Source organism: Eubalaena glacialis, chromosome 14 (genome assembly GCF_028564815.1).
Source record: "Eubalaena glacialis isolate mEubGla1 chromosome 14, mEubGla1.1.hap2.+ XY, whole genome shotgun sequence".
Taxonomy (NCBI): Eukaryota; Metazoa; Chordata; class Mammalia; order Artiodactyla; family Balaenidae; genus Eubalaena; species Eubalaena glacialis.
This window is the reverse complement of record NC_083729.1, coordinates 84,989,094-85,007,495: the sequence shown is the minus strand read 5'-3', so window position 1 is coordinate 85,007,495 and position 18,402 is coordinate 84,989,094. Positions and strand designations below refer to the sequence as shown.

Here is an 18,402-nt window from a genome sequence, read left to right as displayed (position 1 = left end):
GCCTTTACCCTCCAGGACTGTTAGCCTTGAATGCTTCAGCTACATGCCATGGGGAACTTTCCCCATTGCCACCCGGTGGGCACCAAGCCCCTGTCCTATGGAAGGAGCCGTGCAGGGCCCAGATATTTGTAAGAAAAACAGGGCCCCGCCTGGGTTCTATAATTCACGCCCACACACAGAGGCAGCCAGTCCTCTGTACCCTTGACCGTTCGGGGGGTTCCTGCTGTGGCTGGAACAGGCTGCTGCCGGGCGTCCTGCTGTAAGAGAGGGCTGGCATCTGCTGACTTGAGCACGCTACGCTTCCTGCACGGTCACTAACCCACAGCCCAGAGAATATCTTGATACAAGAAGGTTGATTCGGTAAACTAGGTGCCCACTGTGGGGTTGAGGGTTCCAGGCCCTTTTCCCTGCCCCCCGGGCCTACGTGCAGGTGCTCCCAGCGGCAGGATAGGTCATGACTACCTGCCTCCCACGGGGTTTTAAGAAGTGAGCAGGAGGGGCGAGAGGAGGGAGGGTGTCGCGCAGCCTTTCAAGTGGTCACCGCGCCGCCGCGGTGACCCGTCTTCCTGGGCCCGCGTGGTGGGGGAAAGAGGGGGGAAAGGACCTTGGGGTGCTCCCGGCGACCCCCTGCCCTGGGGAGCCCGGTGGGACGAAGAGAACCTGGCAGGGCGCCACATAAATGCTCCCGACCCACCCAACCCCGCCCCCCTGGGTTCCAGCGCGCGCGCCCCGGCCTCCGCTTAGCCTGGGACGCCCTCGCGTGGCCGCTTCGGGCGGGCGCGGCCAGGCACCCTCAGGTCCCACCCCACCGCCGCGATTGGCTCCCGGGCTCAGACCCAGACGCTTGATTGGTCTGCCCCGTGGCTCGTGCGGACGCCGAGTGGTCAGACCGGGAGGGTGGGCAGCGCTGCGCCCGCCCAGCCCGCCGAGGCCGCGCCAGCTCCCGTGCCCGTGACTTTACCCGCGGCCGCACCGCCGGCGGGTGGGAGGGCGCCGACGGCGGCATGGCGGTGTCGCGGCCTTGCGCCGAAGGCCCCTGCTGCTCCCGCCCCAGCGCGGCTCCCGGCGTGCAGCAGACGCTGGACGAGATGGACTTCGAGAGGGGTGAGGCGGGCGCGCGGCCCTACCGGCCCGGCGCCTTCCGGCGTCCCCAGGCCCCCAGGGCAAAGGAGGTGGCCGAGAACCGGGGCCCCGAGGGGGAGGCAGCCCGGGGACCTAGTCGGAGCGTTGGCGGGCGGTGGGCTCACCGCTCCCGCGTAGTGAGAGCCCGCCAGGGACCCGGCGGGAGCTCGGCATTAGAAACACCGGCTCGCGTGCAGGTCGGGAACCAGGCTTTGGTTTCAGGAACTTTCCCCAGTGGTGCGGCTGGGCCCGGCTCCTCACCTGGTGCGACCCCGGGACACCCAGTCCTGCTCCCGGGTCTGCTCCTGGGCAGCAGAGTCTGCAGCCAGGGTATTGCACCCACCCCGAGGGGATGGAGCTTCAGACCAGGGGGGCTGCGTGTCGGGCACTGCAGGCGTGAGATATGGCAGAGATGGCCTCGAGGCAGGCGATGTCATCCCCACCTGTGGGCTCAGCGGGGTAACTCTTTTGCCCCAGACTATTGTTGCTGCTGCGCTCGCCACCCCCGGCTTTGTGCACAGAGCCTGGCTCTGTCTGGTTTCTCACCGTGCACACTGCCGACTTTGCTCCAGACGCTGCTCAGGCGTTCCAGCCAAAGCCCCTGAGTCGTGGGACGGTTCTGAGGACTCTCGGGATTCCACAGATGGGGTGACTGTTCACCATTTTGGCTGTGGTTTTCACTTTGCGCTGGCACCTGGCAATGTCTTTTTCTTCCTTTTGACTGTGACTATATATTCAAACATCTTAAACAGTACTTTATCCAGCACTGGTGTGTTTGCAGTGGGAAAAGGGGTGACTGTGTCTGCCCAATCTCCTGTCCTGGTTAGACAAGCCCCTTGTCTGTCTTGCTCACAGCGATGTCGCCAGCACCCAGCACAATCCTTGACACAGAGGAAGGAGGTGCTCGTGTTAATATTTGTTGAACCCATGAATTTCCACTTTCTAGATGAGAAAACAAGAGGTCAGGAGGTAAAGGGAGCGCTGGAAGCCCCCAGTCATTCAGCGTTATTCAGTGCTCGGGTTGTCCTTCTGCAGGAATCTGGTCTGCAGCCCTGAACGGAGACCTGGGCCGAGTGAAGTATTTAATCCAGAAGGCAGCGGACCCCAGCCAGCCCGACTCCGCCGGCTACACGGCTCTTGTGAGCTGGGGATGAGCCTCATCGGGTTTCTGCTCTCTGGGGGTGGGCACGGGATGATGTTTGCATTTTCTCTTCTCCCACCCTTCCTCCTCTCCCAGCAGGGTTTCTGTTTAAGCATCACGTGAACCTAGGGTTTTTTTAATTAGCATAAGTGCTTTGCATTAGTTATTTAACTTCATTCTCATAAGGATTCTGCGAGGTAGGAATGGTTATTATCCCCACTTTCCAGTGGCGGAAACTGAAGCTAGGAATGAAGGCTCACCCTGATCACCCAGGTACCCGAGGGGGCACTCCCCGCCGGGGTTCTGCCCCCTGACCCTGGCTCTGTTCCCCACAGCACTACGCCAGCCGCAATGGGCACTATGCCGTGTGCCAGTTCCTGCTGGAGAGCGGGGCCAAGTGTGATGCCCAGACCCACGGGGGGGCCACCGCTCTGCACCGGGCCAGCTACTGTGGGCACACGGACATCGCCCGGCTCCTGCTGTCGCACGGCTCCAATCCCAGGCTGGTGGACGACGACGGCATGACCAGTCTGCACAAGGTGGGTCCCCTCTCGGAAGTTTCACAGGTTGCAAGAACTTGTTTTCTCTCATTAGAAAAGTTATAACATGGGACTTCCCTGGCCGTCCAGTGGTTAGGATCGGCGCTTTCACTGCCGTGGGCCCAGGTTCAGTCCCTGGTCCGGGAACTAAGATCCCGCAAGGAGTGGCCAAAAATAAAAAAGTAAAAGTTACAATGTGTTCACTGTAGAAAACATGGGGAAAACGGAAAAGCGTAAAGTAGAAAATTGAAATCATTTGTAATCTCAGTGCTCACCTCTCGTCACTTTAGGATTAACGTATAATTTTCCAGCATGTCTCCTGCGCACATAAATTAGAACTAAACGTATGGCGTCATTTTCTCTTTCTTCCCCTTAATGATGTGTTCTCAGTGCTTTTCCACGTGGTTTTCTGAAACTTGCACCCACTCTTGCCTGTCCCTCTAACCTGCTTTCCACACTGTGATCGGAGTGATCATTTAATTAAATGTTTTCTGACTAGAAACACCTACCCGCTGTGAACGGTTTGAGGAGTACAGAATGTCTACCGTGGACACAAGTTTCCCTCCCCCCCCGACCCCTGGTCCCTCAGTCTTCCAAGTCACCTCCCTTAAGGCATCCCCTTTTACCGATTTCTTGTGCATCTTTGAGATGCAGTTGATGCATACTTACGGCCTATGTGTGCAAACCTGTTCCTCTCTTAGCCCCACTGATTTTTCTCCCAGAGTGATGGTTTAAAAAGCAGTTCTGACCATGCCATGCCTTAGAGTCCTTGGGAGGCTTGCTTTTACCAAGTCCGTAAGCTGGTTTACAGGCTCTCTGGGGTCAGCCCCTGCCTACCTGCCAGCTTCTCCTTGCCCCGCTAGTCGTCTTCAGTTTCTTGAACCTGCTTCTCTATCACTTGCAGGCCATAGACAACATCTCTTCCCATCTGGATGCCTCACATCACCCTTTTCCCTCTGACTTGTGTCTGTCCTTCCTCCTGGATTGCAGCTTCTACATCACGCCCTCAGAGAGCCTTCCCATTTCCTCAGGGGAGGACAGCTCACGCACCTGGATGCCCGGAAGCACCCTGTGCTTGACTTCTGACTCTTCTCCCCCTTGAAATTCCCTGTGTGAGCTCCGTCTCATTGGAGGCAGCTGGGATTGGTCCTGTTCCCTGCTGTGGCCTCAGCACTGAGCTCAGGTGCTAAGTGAGCAGCTGGGGGTTGTTTTGTTTTGAGACCCTTGCTGATTGGAGAGGCAGGTTGCTCGTTTCTCAATGGTCTAAACTGGTGTTGGCTTGAGTGTTTCACTGCCACAGCTCACATGATGGGTGTTGATAGGCAGGACACTGCCGTGGATGGACCTAGCTGGTGTCACCCGCACTTGCGGCATTCTCGTGAAATTGGGGGAATGCATGTGTGTGAGGAATATGAATCATCCCTTCCTTCCAGCCTGCTTGCCTCCCTCCCTTGCTTCCTTCTGCAAACATTGGCACTTTTTTTGGCCAAAAATTATTTGGAATTCATCTTACAACTGCTCACAACACACTATTGCCTGAATTGAAGCAGTAAAATTGAGAATCCCAGGTCTGTACTCATCAAGATAATGTTTATGCTGAATAAAGATTTAGATTCAAATTTGAGATGGTGTTTGGTACTCATATTAACTTTGATACCTTTCAGGAGCCCCCGTAGCCCTTTAATTTGTCTCTTGGGAGGAGTAGGGAATATAGTGATATAACATAGCTATTGAGAGTTTGGACTTTGAGGTCAGACAGACCTGGCTTAGAATTCCCCATGCTGCCACATTAGCTCTGTGACCTTGGGCGAGTTACTCAACTTTTATAAGCCTCAGTTTTTTCATCTATAAAGTGGAAATAATGATACTTCCTACCTCTGATGGTTATTGTAAAAGTTAAGTAAGATAATCTATGTAAATCACTTAACATTGTACTTTTTTGGAGGATGTAGGTTAGAAATTGACATCCAGGTTGGGATCGTTGATCTCTGAGGGGACAAGGAGAAAGCTGGGTACTGGGCCTGTTTCTCTCTGCTCATCTGAAAGTTCCCCGAGGGCAGGGGCCGTGTCTGATGTGTCTTGTGCCCACGGCACCCAGCACCCTATAGACAATCTGAATGTTTGTAAAGATGCTTAGAGATCCAAGGTTCTGTCCTCGTTCTTAAAGTGCAGGCCTGGGCAAAGAAGCATGGCCACTGAGCAAAGGAAACAAGGAAGAAAAGCTCAGGCTGACTGCCCAAGTGGCTCCAGGGTGCCCCACCACCCTGCAGCACGTCATTGCAGTTTGGCAGGGGTTAGGGGAAACGGGCTCAGACGGCCAGCGCCTCCATTTCCACGAGACCTTTTCTCGGACCAAAAGGGCCCCAGAAGTGGAGCAAGAAAGAACAGGGCCCAGTGGGGTACGGCTTTTGATCTGGGCCTCTCTCCCCACAGGCCGCCGAGAAGGGTCACGTGGACATTTGCTCCCTCCTCTTGCAACACAGCCCAGCCCTGAAGGCCGTCCGGGACCGGAAGGCACGACTCGCCTGTGACCTGCTGCCCTGCAACAGCGACCTGCGGGACCTGCTGGCCAGCTGAGTCTCCCCGCTCTTGTCACGGGCTGCGTGTGGGGTACACGGACTAGCCCTCCAAGCCCCCGCCTCGGTCAGCGCCCGAGCCGCAGGGTGGGATCCTGAGGCTGGAGGACCCCGGAAGAGCCGCATTCTGGCCACTGGGGAAGCAAGGGTGGCAATTTGGTGGGGCTGCCAGTGCTCCAGCCTGGACAGATGACTGAATTCTAAATTAGTTCATGTGGAAACATCTATCCGTTTGGAAAAATATAAAGTTATATCCTTACCTCATCCCACGCACAAAAATAAATTTCGAGAAAAGACCCCAATCTGAAGATACAAAAGTATGTAAGCATGAGAAGAAACTGTGGAATATGTGACAAATGAACAGCTGCTTTCTAGCTGAGTGACCTTGGTACAAGTCACTTTACCCATCTGTCCTGCGTCCTCATTTTTTTTTTTGCCTCGCGGCATGCAGGATCTTCGTTCCCCTGACCAGGGATCAAACCCGTGCCCCCTGCAGTGGAAGCGCAGTCTTAACCACTGGACCGCCAGGGAAGTCCCCTGCGTCCTCATCTCTAAGGTGGGAATGACTACAGTGGGGCTGCCTCGGAGCCCACATGGGGGTGAGACGAGCGAATATCTGGGGAGTGCTGGGGAGGGTGCCCGGCACCGTGCGGGCAGCGTATGGGAGCGCCCACCTCCCCAGAACCTGACCAACACTTGGCGTTTATAGTAATTTCATTCGTTTTAACCGTCTGATAGACTACAAAGTGCTACTGTTTTGTTGCATCGCTAATTGCTAGTGAGGTTGAACGCCTGTCTTCTGTGACCTTCCTGTCCGTACCCTTTGTCCATCTAAAATTTTTCTCTTTTTTGATTCATAGGAGTTATTTATGTATTCTGGATATTGATCCTTTGTTATATATATATGTACATAATTATATATATCTTTTTTCTTTTCTCTTTGATGCTGTTCCTTGTCTTAACTGTGTTTTTATCTGTTTATGGAAATTGGTTACCGCCGGTGTGGACGGCAGTTTGGCAATATCTATTAAAATTTAAGGGCTTCCTTGGTGGCGCAGTGGTTGAGAATCTGCCTGCCAATGCAGGGGACACGGGTTCGAGCCCTGGTCTGGGAAGATCCCACATGCCGCGGAGCAACTAGGCCCGTGAGCCACAGCTACTGAGCCTGCGCGTCTGGAGCCTGTGCTCCGCAACAAGAGAGGCCGCGATAGTGAGAGGCCGGCACACCGCGATGAAGAGCGGCCCCCGCTTGCCGCAACTAGAGAAAGCCCTCGCACAGAAACGAAGACCCAACACAGCCAAAAATAAATAAATAAATAATAAAAATAAAGGAATTCCTTTTAAAAAAAAAAAAAATTTAAGTGAACAGGGCCAATACATTGATTTCTCCGTAGGTCCCTAGAGAAATATTCATCTGTGTGCACAAAGATGTTTGCTTTTGGGGGGTTTTTTTGGCCTCACCGAGCGGCTTGTGGGATCTTAGTTCCCCAACCAAGGATCGAACCCATGCCCCCTGCAGTGGAAGCGCTGAGTCCTAACCACTGGACCGCCAGGAAAGTCCCCAAAGATGTTTATTTACAGAGGCATTTTCAAAAATGTGGATTGGAGCATGGGGTGTAATGTAAAAAAAAAAAAAAAAAATGCAGAGATAACCTAAGTGTTCGCAGCAGGGGGACGGTGCGGTTCTGGCACTTTGAGCGCAGCGTATGCTAATGTGGAAAGAGTGCCGAGTCATGATTACGTAAGGTATGTAGAAGCATGTAGGTGCGTACACACAACACACAGGAGCCTCAGGAGGCTGTGTGTTAAACTGTACCCGTGGTTTCCCCGGGCTCCATGGCAAGAGTACTTAACCAAGGGGGTCCTGAGCTTGATTTGCTATGTTCGGATTTTTTACCAGAAGTAAATTTTTTCTTTGATAAGTTATACCAGTATTAAGTCAATACCAGTTAGTTTCATGTGAATACCAATAAGCCTTCTGCTGAGAATTTCTGAGGCAGCCTGTCGGTGCCCTCGCCCTCGGACGTTGGAGGAGAGGAGTCTGTGTGTGGCCGACAGTGGAGTCCAGAGCTGAAGTCTGCTTGTTCTTGTCAGTTTCCCCTCACTCTCCTCCAGGTAACGGTCTCCCTCCTCAGGACCACCGGCAAGAATCACCTTTGACAAAAACACCCTGGAGCATAAGGATGGAGTTTCTCTCTCCCTGGGTCTCAGAGCTGGGAAGCAGTCACCAAGAAGCCAGCTGTGGGTGGGGCCTCGGGCTGCCCTGGATCCATGGTTCTCCCTCCCACTGGCTTGTCCTGGTCATCTCTGCTCATGTTGCTCCGAGTCTTATGCACTAGGAAATCTGATAGCTAGTGAATAAGACTCCAGAATCGGAGTGACACGAGCAATCAGATTTCCCTTCCAAGGTCAAGGCAGAATTCAAGGCACAGCTGGGTGGAAGATGTGCTTGGTGTCTTAGGGAGAATTAGGAAGTTTGGCTTTGGTAGCTGCAGACGGATTGCTTTGCAACTGGATTAATGGTTAACATTCGTACTTGGACCTGGAGCGGATCTGAACCTCACCTTCCTGGCGAAGGGCGTCTCCGTGCCCAGGTCCACCAGGTCCCTGGTGGGGGACCTGCGTATCGGCCACGGGAGGCTCTTCAAGAGGCATGAGGGGCTGATGACGGGCTGGGCTTGGCTCCTGATGGTGGCCTAGCTTAATCGTTGACCTTGACCATCACAGTGGTGAGGGAGCAGGGTGGGTATCTGGGGAAGGAAACCTGAGGGAGCAGGATGGGTATCTGGGCAAGGAAACCACCACCAGGAGCAGCCTGGATGGCCTGGAAACTGGCCGGGAGTTGGGAAATCACTTGATCTCCTCCTGTAGCAGCCAGGAAGCTTCCTGAGGCAGAGGTCGGCCTCTTGTGCCTGTCCTTTAGAGGTCCTCTTTAGGAGTCTGGCTTCCTTTTGCCAGGGCAGTTGGGCTGGGTCTCCCAGGGTCTCAGGCAGCCAGACCTACAGCAACGTGGAGGCTCACTTCTTTTTCTCGAGGGCATCTACACTTAGGAGAATGGGAGCTATTTCCCCCTGAACCTGGGCTGGTGGCCCAGCACCCAGGATGTGTGTTTATTGGTTGAATCACTTCTGAGTAGGTGCTGGGGGGATGGCACAGGTGCAGGATGGGGGGTGTCTGAGGATGCAACTGACTCAGCTCAAAACAGCTCTTTCTCCCGCCTGCAGTGGGCTGTGTGCCCACACTGGTATTTTGGTGGGTGTTACAGAGCCACGGAGTTGTCTGGCAGGGGTCCGAGCCTCTGCCCTGCGCCCCCGGCCCCCGACAGCCCTCCTATAAAAAGGCTGAGCTGCTCGGCTCCTCTCACTGGGGGCGTGAGGAGCAGGGGGGACCGTGGACTTCGTCAGCATCCAGCAGTTGGTGAGGACCTGGAGCGGAGGCCGGGCAGTGGTCTGGGCACCCCCAGACCGTCTCAGCAGAATGCGGAGGTCGGGCAGCTCCTTTCTGGTGCCTGAGGAGGTTTTAGGAGTAGAAACCTGTAGTTGTTTTCTGGCCTGTCTGCCTAGTTCTCATGTGAGGTGGTGAGGGGTTAAGGAGCAAGAGAGAGACACAGTGAGAATGGCGTCTGGCGATGGTAGACGAGAAAATCCTTGAGTGTGATGGCCAAAGAGGAACGGGAAGTGGCAGGTTACCCCGGAAGACACAGGTGTGGCTGGGTGTTGGTTGAGCTCAACTGTGTTGATGGTCTTTGCTGGGGAAATGGTCTGGAGGGTCTGGCTGCCTTGGCTGGGGACAAGGAGAAGGGTGCTCGAGTTCCCTGGGCACTGAGAGAAGCAGACACACAAGTGACACTTCGGGATGTCTGTCGTGAGGGACGGGGCATGGAGGGTAGCGAGGCCTGGGGCGTCACTTTGCCCCACAAGCCCCACTGCGGGCCAGGGCCCTGCCGGCCGCAGCCCAGGACAGCCGCTGCTGGGAGGCGGGTTGCGGGGCCCAGGAAGTGTTAGGCTGTCTGAGTTTGCTTTAGAAGGGAATGGAATGTAGTTCTACGTGGCTGGAAGCCCTAGGCTCTGCCCTCGTATCATTCCAGCCTTTTCTCTCCCCTCAACGTGCTTATTCCTCAGGGCTCCCCAGCCGCTGAATCACGGGGCTGGGGGCCAGGGGAGGAAGAAAAGAATGGACCATTGTTTGGTGGGGTCTGCCCTAAGCACAGCCCCGGTAAGTCATTTCATCCTTATAGCTCCAAGAGGTAAGTGCTAGTGTTACCCCATTTTATTATGAAGAAACATAGCTTCACGAAGAGCCAAAATTTGAACGTAGGAATTCAGAATTTTATCCGGGAGGCATCTCCTCTGTCCCCCGGGCTTGGGGTCAGGTGGCAGTGTGGTGTGATCGGGTAGGAATGTAAGGACAACAGCCCACGAGGGAGGCCCTGAGCTCACCTGGACGCAGCCCAGCAGCATAAATAGATGCGGCGTCAGGCCCCCACCGCCAGGTTCCTGCTGACAGGACAGTGAGCAGCAGTCGGCCCCCGGGCCTCGGGCGATGCCGCAGGTGGTGAGAGCCAGCAACAAGCACGGGGGTCAGGGAGCCGGCCGGGGCTCGGTCTGCCATGGAGCTTTGAGAGGGGTCAGGCCAGCTCTCAGATCCACATCCAGATCACTAATCTCTGTACGTCAGCTCCTGGCAGGACTCCCGTCTGGCACAGTTGTGTTTTGTAAGGGCTCCTCCTAATTTTTCTGGTTCTTTATCTTTGTCTGTTCCTATAGGTAAGTGGAGAGAGAGTCGAAAGGAAAGAATTGGGACGTGGACATGGAGTGTCTGATCCTGGAGGCTGGGGCCCCAGGAGGCCGAGGCCCGGGAGAGGCAGGAACTGGACGAGGAGAGGAGGAGAGTGAGTGGCGGGGGGGCAGGGGGCATGGGCAGGCGAAGCAGGGGGGCCGCGAGCCCGGGGCTCGGGGTCTGATAGCCTGGGTGCGGCGCTTCTCCTGCAGCTGGGAAGACGAGGGTTAGAACAACCAAGAGCTGCCCCAGGGTTGCCGTGGCCAGCAGCCAGTGGCTGGCGTGGTCCTGTTTCTGCCCCAGCTTGAAAGATTCAGCAGTCCCAGAGCTAACTTGGAGAGCCTGGCTGACCTGGAAACGTTGGTTCAAAGACGGAGAGAAAAGCGACTGAAACGCAGAGTCCCTGCCAGGGCACCCGAGCCTGAGGTCAAGGTGAGCGGGAAGGCTGGTGCGTGGGAGTGCCACACCAGGGCTGGAGTGCCTGAGCAGGAGCCCCCCACCCCCGTCCCTGTGGGAGGCCTGGGGAGGAGTGACACTGCCGCCGCAGCTGCACAGCCCACACCTGGGGGCCCTCCGCCCCCGGCGTTGTTTTCCACGGCTGCTGCCGGAACCAAGTACCCCAAACTGGGGTCTTAAACAACAGCTATTTATGGTCATCTCAAGAGGCTGGAAGTCCAAGATCAAGGAGTCGGCAGGCAGGGTTGGTTCCTTCTGAGGCTCTGGGGGCGGACCTCTCCCCAGCTTCTGGGGTTGGTGGTGTTCCTTGGCTTGTGGCCTTGTCGCCCCCATCTCTGCCTCTGAGCTCACGTGGCCTTCTCCCTGCCTGCGTGCCTGTGTCCAAAGGTCTGTCCCCTCTCAATAAGGACACCACTTGTATTGGACCGGGGCCCACCCTACTCCAGTATGACGGCATCTTAACCGATTACAGCTACAATGACCCTATTTCCAAATAAGGTCACGTTCTGACATACTGGGGTTAGGATTTCAACAATATGAACCTGGGCTGGGGGGCAGAACACAAGTCAGTCCGTAACCCCGCCCTGTACCTATTCAGTCAATCTTCTGGGGGCAAGTTTTTTTGTTGTTGTTTTTTAATTAATTTATGTATTTTTGGCTGTGTTAGGTCTTCATTGCTGCGCGTGGGCTTTCTTTAGTTGCGGCGAGCGGGGGCCACTCTTCATTGCCGTGCGCAGGCTTCTCATTGCGGTGGCTTCTCTTGTTGCGGAGCACGGGCTCTAGGCGAGCGGGCTCAGTAGTTGTGGCGCATGGGCTTAGTTGCTCCGCGGCATGTGGGATCTTCCCGGACCAGGGCTTGAACCCGTGTCCCCTGCATTGCCAGGCGGATTCTTAACCACTGCGCCACCAGGGAAGTCCTGGGGGCAAGTGTTTAAATCTATTATTTGTATAAGCCAACAGTGCGCTGGTCCTCCGCCAGCTCTTTGGAACCACTTGGCTAGACTGGTGAGGCTGTGTGTCCCAGAGGCCTAGTGTGGGGAGTGAGTTGGTCTCGTCCTTGAACTTATCCAGCCGCAGCCCCTGGCCCAGCTGGAGCCCGTGGACCTGGAGGCGTTCCTGAAGGCAGCTGCTGAGAACCAGGAGGCCCTGACTGACAAGTACCTGACAGACGGAGGGGACCCCAATGCCCACGACAAGGTAGCGAGGGTGGGTGCAGGCGTGCGGCCTTCAGCGTGGTCCAGTCAGAGCCTAGGAAACTGCAGGGCTTTTCTGTTTTATGGGGCACGAGTCCCATGATGCCTCCTGAGTCTGGAGGGAGAGGCCCTTCACACGACGGGGGAGTAAGCAGCTCTGTTCAGGGCACCAGCTCTGGGAACAGGGTCGCGGGGGGGACCTCCGGGGGTGGCCGTGCTCCCTGCACCTAACTCCCGTCCGCACCACCCCAGGTCCACCGCACTGCCTGGCACTGGGCCTGTCCGAAGGGTCACAGCCAGCTCGTGAACAAGCTGCTGGAGGCAGGTGCCACCGTGGATGCTCGGGACTTGGTGAGAACCAGGGAAGGGCCATCCCCACGGCAGACCCCCCCGCCTGGCATCTCTGCAGGTCAGGGTTACTCTGGTGCTTTTGTTTTGCAGCTGGACGGGACCCCTGTGTCCTGGGCCTGCCGCGGAGGGCACCTGGACATCCTCAAACAGCTGCTTAACCGGGGTGCCCAGGTCAATGCCCGGGACCAGGGGAGGGCACAGGCTGCGGGGTGGCCCGATGCTCTTCCAGGGGTCGGGACACGGCCTTGCCAGCTTGGAGTGACACCCTCACCGCTCCCGTAGATCTGGCGCACGCCCCTGCACGTGGCCGTGCACACCGCGACTGCCTGGAGCGCCTCGTCGCCTGCGGGGCCCGCGCTGACGCACACGACAAGGTAGGCGTCTGGTTGTCCCGGGCTGGGGCGGTTCCACCCCCGGGGGCCACGACTAAGGCAGCCTGAGCTCAGCGACAGTACCTGCTGACCTGACCCTCCCCGGGAAGTGGAGGTGAGGAGGACGACGCCCCCATCTCGACAGGAAGGGGACATGGCTCTACACGAGGCGGTGCAGCCCGGCCACTGCAGAGCCACGAAGGTGCTGCTGCTCTACGGGGCCGGGCTGGGCATGAGAACGCAGTGAGTGCAAGCGAGCAAGCGGGGCGGGCAGCTCCGGGGAGGAGAGCGGGGACTCACCCGGCGTCCTTGTCCCCAGGCTTCAGTGACCCCAGTGTAGCTGGCCCAGGACTGGCAGTGGGGCATCCGGGAAGCACTGCAGGCCCACGTGGGGCACCCCTGTACCCGGTGCCGCCAACAGCCGATCCTCGGGGCCACTCGCAGCCACCATTCCATCCCGTCACCTCCGCCCCGTGCCACTCACGCGTCTCACCTGCATGGTCCTCCCTCGGTCACGACTCCCCGCTCAGGGCCGATTCCGCGCCTCCAGGCAGCCCTGTCAGACCAGGCGCGGCTCCACGCCTGGCAGGTGGCAGAGCAGCCTCCCTGGCTTCCCGTCCCAGGCTGAGCCGGTCCCCACCGGGGCGCGAGCTGGGGGCTGACGCAGAGGACCCGGGGGCGGCAGGCGGGTGCAGGAAACAAAGTGGGTCCAGACGAGGGGCCGCGGAGGAGCGTGGGGACCGAGGACGGAGCAGCACGGGAACAGCCTCGAGCTCCCTGGGGCCGGTGCCAGGGCTCCTCGGTGCCCACTGGTCCCTGGTCCAGGAGGCGGCTAGGCTCTGCCCTCCACCAGGGCCCTCCTGCCACCAGGTGGTGACTCGGTGCATGGCCAGCAGCAGATGCCCTTGGGCGCAGGTTTCTCCAGGGGCCTCCGTGCCTGGCGGGTCTGGCCATCTGGAGGGGGCTGCTGGATGGCTTTGAGCACGCCCTGCACAGAAGACCAGCCCCAGCCTGCTTGCCTCAGAAGCTCCGAGGCCGACGAGCTGGAGCTAATGTTTATTTTAGGGAAACCTTGTGCCCTCTGTCGAAGGCTTCGGACAGGCCTGCCCGCTGCCCTCTGGTTGGCTATCATCTATCTGGTGGCTCCCCTTGTAAGGGGACGCGCCTGGGTGCTGGGGATTGCTTGCGGCCCACTCAACTTTTGGGGCGGTGGCCTGTAACCCTACTCTGCCTCCGGCGCTGACGTCACCCTGGCCCTGGTACTAGAGTGCGTGCTCTCACCTGGCCCCTGCAGCCGCGGCCGTGCTGCTTCACCCTAACCCTCGGAGGCAGGACGTGGAGGGCTCTGAACTCACCTGCTCCTTTCCCTCCTCCACCGACTGGGGTGGCCCGAGGCCCCACCTCCACACGCTCCCCTAAAGCATCCCCGTCTCACTGTCCTTTCCCAGTCACGCTGCACGGGCGCAGACCTGTGCTCTACCGCTGGCGGGCAGGTCCTTACATGCCAGAAGGTGAATCTGAGAACAGCTCTGCCCTAAACTGAGAACCACAGGCAGAGGGTTGGGCTCCAAGATGAAGGTTAGCCTCCCTCACGTAAGGAACCTGGGTTGATATCCATTTTGCAGCAGTTATTTTTAGTCTAACTGGTGGCCTTCTCAGGCCAAGGACAAGGCAATTACTATTCTGTGAAAAAGCTGACAAGAGCTCCCAACAAGGGCCACACGCCTTCCCCTCACATGGGCAGCTCCTGCCCTGTCCTGACAGAGCCCCGCGCACCCAGACGCTGGGGCCATGGGAGAAACAGGCATTCAAGTCCATGGACAAGACACTTCCCATCTAGGAAATGGGGACACTTAAGTGACAGACAAAAATACCTTTTTATACGTATCAGTATTTTTTGTTCATTAAAACTGGTTGATTATCCATCATGGCCTGGTTGTTTTTTCTGGGCAGAGAGGGGCCAGTTCCTCAGAAACTCAAGCCTGATAACCATGCCGGCCTGACAGCAAGACAGGTCCCCAGGGGCAGAGCAGGTAGGCAGGGCGGTCTAGGGCTTCTCAGCCTAGACTGCCTATTAGAATCAAGAGGGAAGATTTTAAAAATCCTGATGTCCAGGGCCTCCCTGGTGGCGCAGTGGTTGAGAATCCGCCTGCCAATGCAGGGGACACGGGTTCGAGCCCTGGTCTGGGAAGATCCCACATGCCGCGGAGCAACTGGGCCCGTGAGCCGCAATTACTGAGCCTGCGCGTCTGGAGCCTGTGCTCCGCAACAAGAGAGGCCGCGACAGTGAGAGGCCCGCGCACCGCGATGAAGAGTAGCCCCCGCTCGCCGCAACTAGAGAAAGCCCACGCACAGAAACGAAGACCCAACACAGCCAAAAAATAAATAAATTAATTAATTAAAAAAAAAAATCCTGATGTCCAGATGGATTAAATCAGAATCCCTAGGTTTGGACCCAGATATCAGCATTATCATACAGATGACACGCTTGTCTATGTAGGAGATCCTAAGGAATCTACAAAACCAAAAAAACACGGACTTTCCCGGCAGCCTAGTAGTTAAGACTCCGCACTTCCACTGCGGTGGGGGGGGGGGCGGGGCACAGGGTTGATCCCTGGTCGGGGAACTAAGATCCCGCATGCCACGCGGCGCAGCCAAAAAAACAAACAAAAACCCACCTAGAATAAGGGAGTTCCAGCAAGATCTCAGGATACAAGATAAACACGAAACCCTTTTTTCTACATACTAACAATGACTCTGAATCTGAATACTAAAATTAAACACACAGTACCATTTGTAACTGCTAAAAAGAAAACCCACTTAGGTGTAAATCTAATAAAACATCTAAGGACCTGTATGCTGAAAACTACAAAATGCTGATGAATGACACCAAAGATTTAAATAAATGGACACATACACATGGATTGAAAGATGCAACTGAGTAAAGATGTCAGTTCCACCCAAACTGATAACACAGGTTTAACGCAGTTCCTACCAAAATCCCAACAAGATTTTTTTTTGTATATGTAGACAAGATTATTTTAAAATTTAAAACTAAAACAACTCTGGAAAAGAACAAAGTGGGAGAAATCAGTCTACTTGATTTCAGGACCTATTAAATAGCTATAATAAGACAGTGTGGTACCAGTGAAGAAACAGACGCATCGGTCAAAGGAACAGAATAGACGACCCAGAAATAGACACAGCAAATATGCCAAAAGATACAAAAGTTATTCAACGGAGGAAAGATATGCTTTACAACAAATGGTGCTGAAAGAACTGGACATCTATAGGCAAAAAAAATTTAAAAAAAGAAACTTAAAATGGATCACGAACTTACATGCAAATTAAGACTATAAAATTTTAGAAAAAAAAAAGACAATCTTCACAATCAAGGACTAAAGAATTCTTAGACATGACACCAAAAGCATGATCCATAAAAAAAAAATCAGTAAGTTGTAATTCATCAAATTTTTAAACTTTTCCCTCTGCAAGAAATCCTGTTAAGAGGATGAAAAAATAAGCTACAGATTAGGAAAAAATATCTGCAAACCAAAAACCCAATAAAGCCTAGTATTTAGAATATATAAAGAATTCTCAAAACTCAGCAGTAAAAAAACCAATCTAATTAGAAAATGGGCAAAAGACATGAACAGACATTTCACAAGGTGAAACAAGCACATAAAAAATATACATTAGCCATTATGGAAATGCAAATAAAACCCACAATGAGATAGCACTACACACCTACCAGAGTGGCTAAAATAGAAAATAGTGACAATACCAAATCCCGGAGAGGATTTGGAAAAACACTCACACATTGCTGGTGGGAATGTAAAGTTGTACAGGCACTCTGAAAGAGTTTGGCAGTTTCTTTTAAAACTTAAAGATGCAGTAACCATACAACCTGGCAATGGCACTCCTAGACATTTAGCTAAGAGAAAAGAAAACCAATGTTTACACGAGAGCCTGTAATGAATGTTCATAGCAGCTTTATTTAGAATAGCCAAAAACTGGAAACCGCCCAGACGTCCTTAGACAGGGCAGTGAGTATCTGATGGAACGCCACACAGCAGTCAAGAAGGAATGAGCCGTTGACACGCGCAACAGCCTGGAGATTCCAGAACATCATGCTGAGTGAAAAAAGCCAGTCCCAATGCTTACATACTGTAAGATCCCATTCATACAACATTCTTGAAATGACAAAATTATAGAGATGATGGACAGATTAGTGGGTGCCAGGAATTAGGGACAGTCGCCAGAGGGGGTGGGGGTGGCTCTAAAAGGGTCTGTTGGAGGGAGATCCTAGGGAGGAACAGTTCCGTATCTAGATTGCAGTAGTGGTTACACAAATCTACGTATGATAAGATGCTATAGAACTATATGCCCACATGGCACCAGTGTCAGATTCCTGGTTTTGATACTGCATTGTAACTATGTAAAGTGTAATCACTGAGGAAAACTGGGTGAAGGGTACATGGGACCTCTATCTTTGCAACTTCCTATGAATCTGTTAATTATTTCAAAGTAAAAAGTTACTTAGGAAAAAAAAAAAAAGCAACAGCTCTAAATGCAACTTGGTATCCTGGATTGGATCCTGCAACAGAAAAGGGACATGATGGAAAATGTGATAAAAATCCAAGTAAAGTCTGTAATTTAGTTAATAGTTTTGTACCCATGTTAATTTTTTAGTTTCGATAAATGCACCAAGGTTATGTGAGATAACATTCAGGGAAGCAGGTGTGAAGCGTATATGATCTGTGAACCTAAAATAATTTTAAAGAATAAAATCCTGATGCCTGGACTGATTCAATCAGAAATCCCTGGGGGGTGGGCCCCAGGTATCAGTATTTTTAATTTGCCAGGTGATTTCCAATGTGCAGCCAAGGTTAAGAACCACTGTTCTGGAGAGAGAGAATTTTAAAGTATCTACTTCCCACCTGGGTTTGCTCTTGGAGAGAATTCCTTGAGGAAAGTCTCTCAGTGAGCATGCCACTGTTTTTTGGCCTTCATTCCCACTGATCCTGGATAAGGACCCAAATGCCTTTGGGAAAGGTTCCAGAAATCCTCCTCCCTCCCCATCCTCGGTCCCCGCGATGCCCTGGTTTCTGTGCAGCTGAAGCGCTGTGGAAGGTGAGTTTAGGTGAACCAGAAGGCGAGACAAATGCCTTCTCGTTCCCGCTTCTCTAAAACCCCAGAGCTAAAACAGGAAAAAAGCAAAGAGCTTGAAATGTTTCAGAGATCTAAGAAAAACTCCGATGTCATGTTCTTTTTTCCAAAGGACGGAGAGGGGTCTCCTTGGCTCACAACCAGCCCTGGCCGCCCTCGCCGCCCTCCGCGCACCTGACAGCCGCACGGCGCCCCCGGGGGCCGCGGGCTGCCCTCCCCGGAACCCCACGACAAAGGCTTAGGTGCAGCAGAGCGGTCCCTTCCTCCCACGTGTGACCTCTTCTTAAAACACAGGAAACGACAATACTGTTAGCGGCGACTGGGCCAGGCAGGCGGAGGAGTGGCAGGAGGAAGAGGTTCCTCAGCCCCGCCGCCGGGGCCAGCATGAGAAAGCCACCCGCACGGGAGGGAGCGGGGCTGGTGCGACAGACTTGCTTCCAGGTTTGGCACGTGGGACAGGCTGGGCGCGTGCTCTGAAGCATGGCATCGTAAGGGAAGCCAAAAAGGTCACCGTGGCCAAGGCCATGGATGTGATCCCCCAGCCCACACTGGTGCTCCTGGTTTGCTCAAAAAGTGCTGCCAGCAGCAGAAGGCTGGCAAATTAAAAGCAAAGAGAGTACAGGTCAGGGCCACAGAAAGGCAGTAATCGTGCACTCACATCGTGGCTTGGCCAGAAGAGGTATAAATACACTGCACTGTCACAGG

The 18,402-nt window shown here is 54.5% G+C and overlaps 2 protein-coding genes across 2 annotated transcripts; both read left to right on the top strand.

Moving 5' to 3' along the window:
* Window positions 1–972: 972 nt before the first annotated feature.
* ANKRD39 (ankyrin repeat domain 39) lies at window positions 973–6,258 on the top strand. The gene is made up of 4 exons (XM_061211219.1): window positions 973–1,104; window positions 2,158–2,261; window positions 2,599–2,802; window positions 5,236–6,258. Exons 1-4 carry the CDS (start codon window positions 1,005–1,007, stop codon window positions 5,377–5,379), a joined length of 552 nt encoding a protein of 183 aa, XP_061067202.1. The 5' UTR covers window positions 973–1,004; the 3' UTR covers window positions 5,380–6,258.
* A 3,662-nt stretch (window positions 6,259–9,920) lies between these two features.
* ANKRD23 (ankyrin repeat domain 23) lies at window positions 9,921–18,302 on the top strand. The gene is given in 16 exon segments (XM_061210910.1): window positions 9,921–9,980; window positions 10,145–10,211; window positions 10,214–10,269; window positions 10,461–10,589; window positions 11,685–11,810; window positions 12,059–12,157; window positions 12,248–12,352; window positions 12,440–12,467; window positions 12,470–12,531; window positions 12,674–12,775; window positions 12,848–13,086; window positions 13,152–13,330; window positions 13,977–14,039; window positions 17,645–17,661; window positions 17,879–17,939; window positions 17,992–18,302. Coding segments are annotated over 16 exon segments (1,704 nt in total).
* Window positions 18,303–18,402: the final 100 nt, after the last annotated feature.

Bases quoted from the DNA above. Each gene is read 5' to 3' on its own strand.
- ANKRD39 (XM_061211219.1), top strand. From the start codon at position 1,005: ATGGCGGTGTCGCGGCCTTGCGCCGAAGGCCCCTGCTGCTCCCGCCCC. The intron at 1,105-2,157 runs GTGAGGCGGGCG...GTCCTTCTGCAG, and splicing joins CGAGATGGACTTCGAGAGGG to GAATCTGGTCTGCAGCCCTG. The intron at 2,262-2,598 runs GTGAGCTGGGGA...TGTTCCCCACAG, and splicing joins CCGCCGGCTACACGGCTCTT to CACTACGCCAGCCGCAATGG.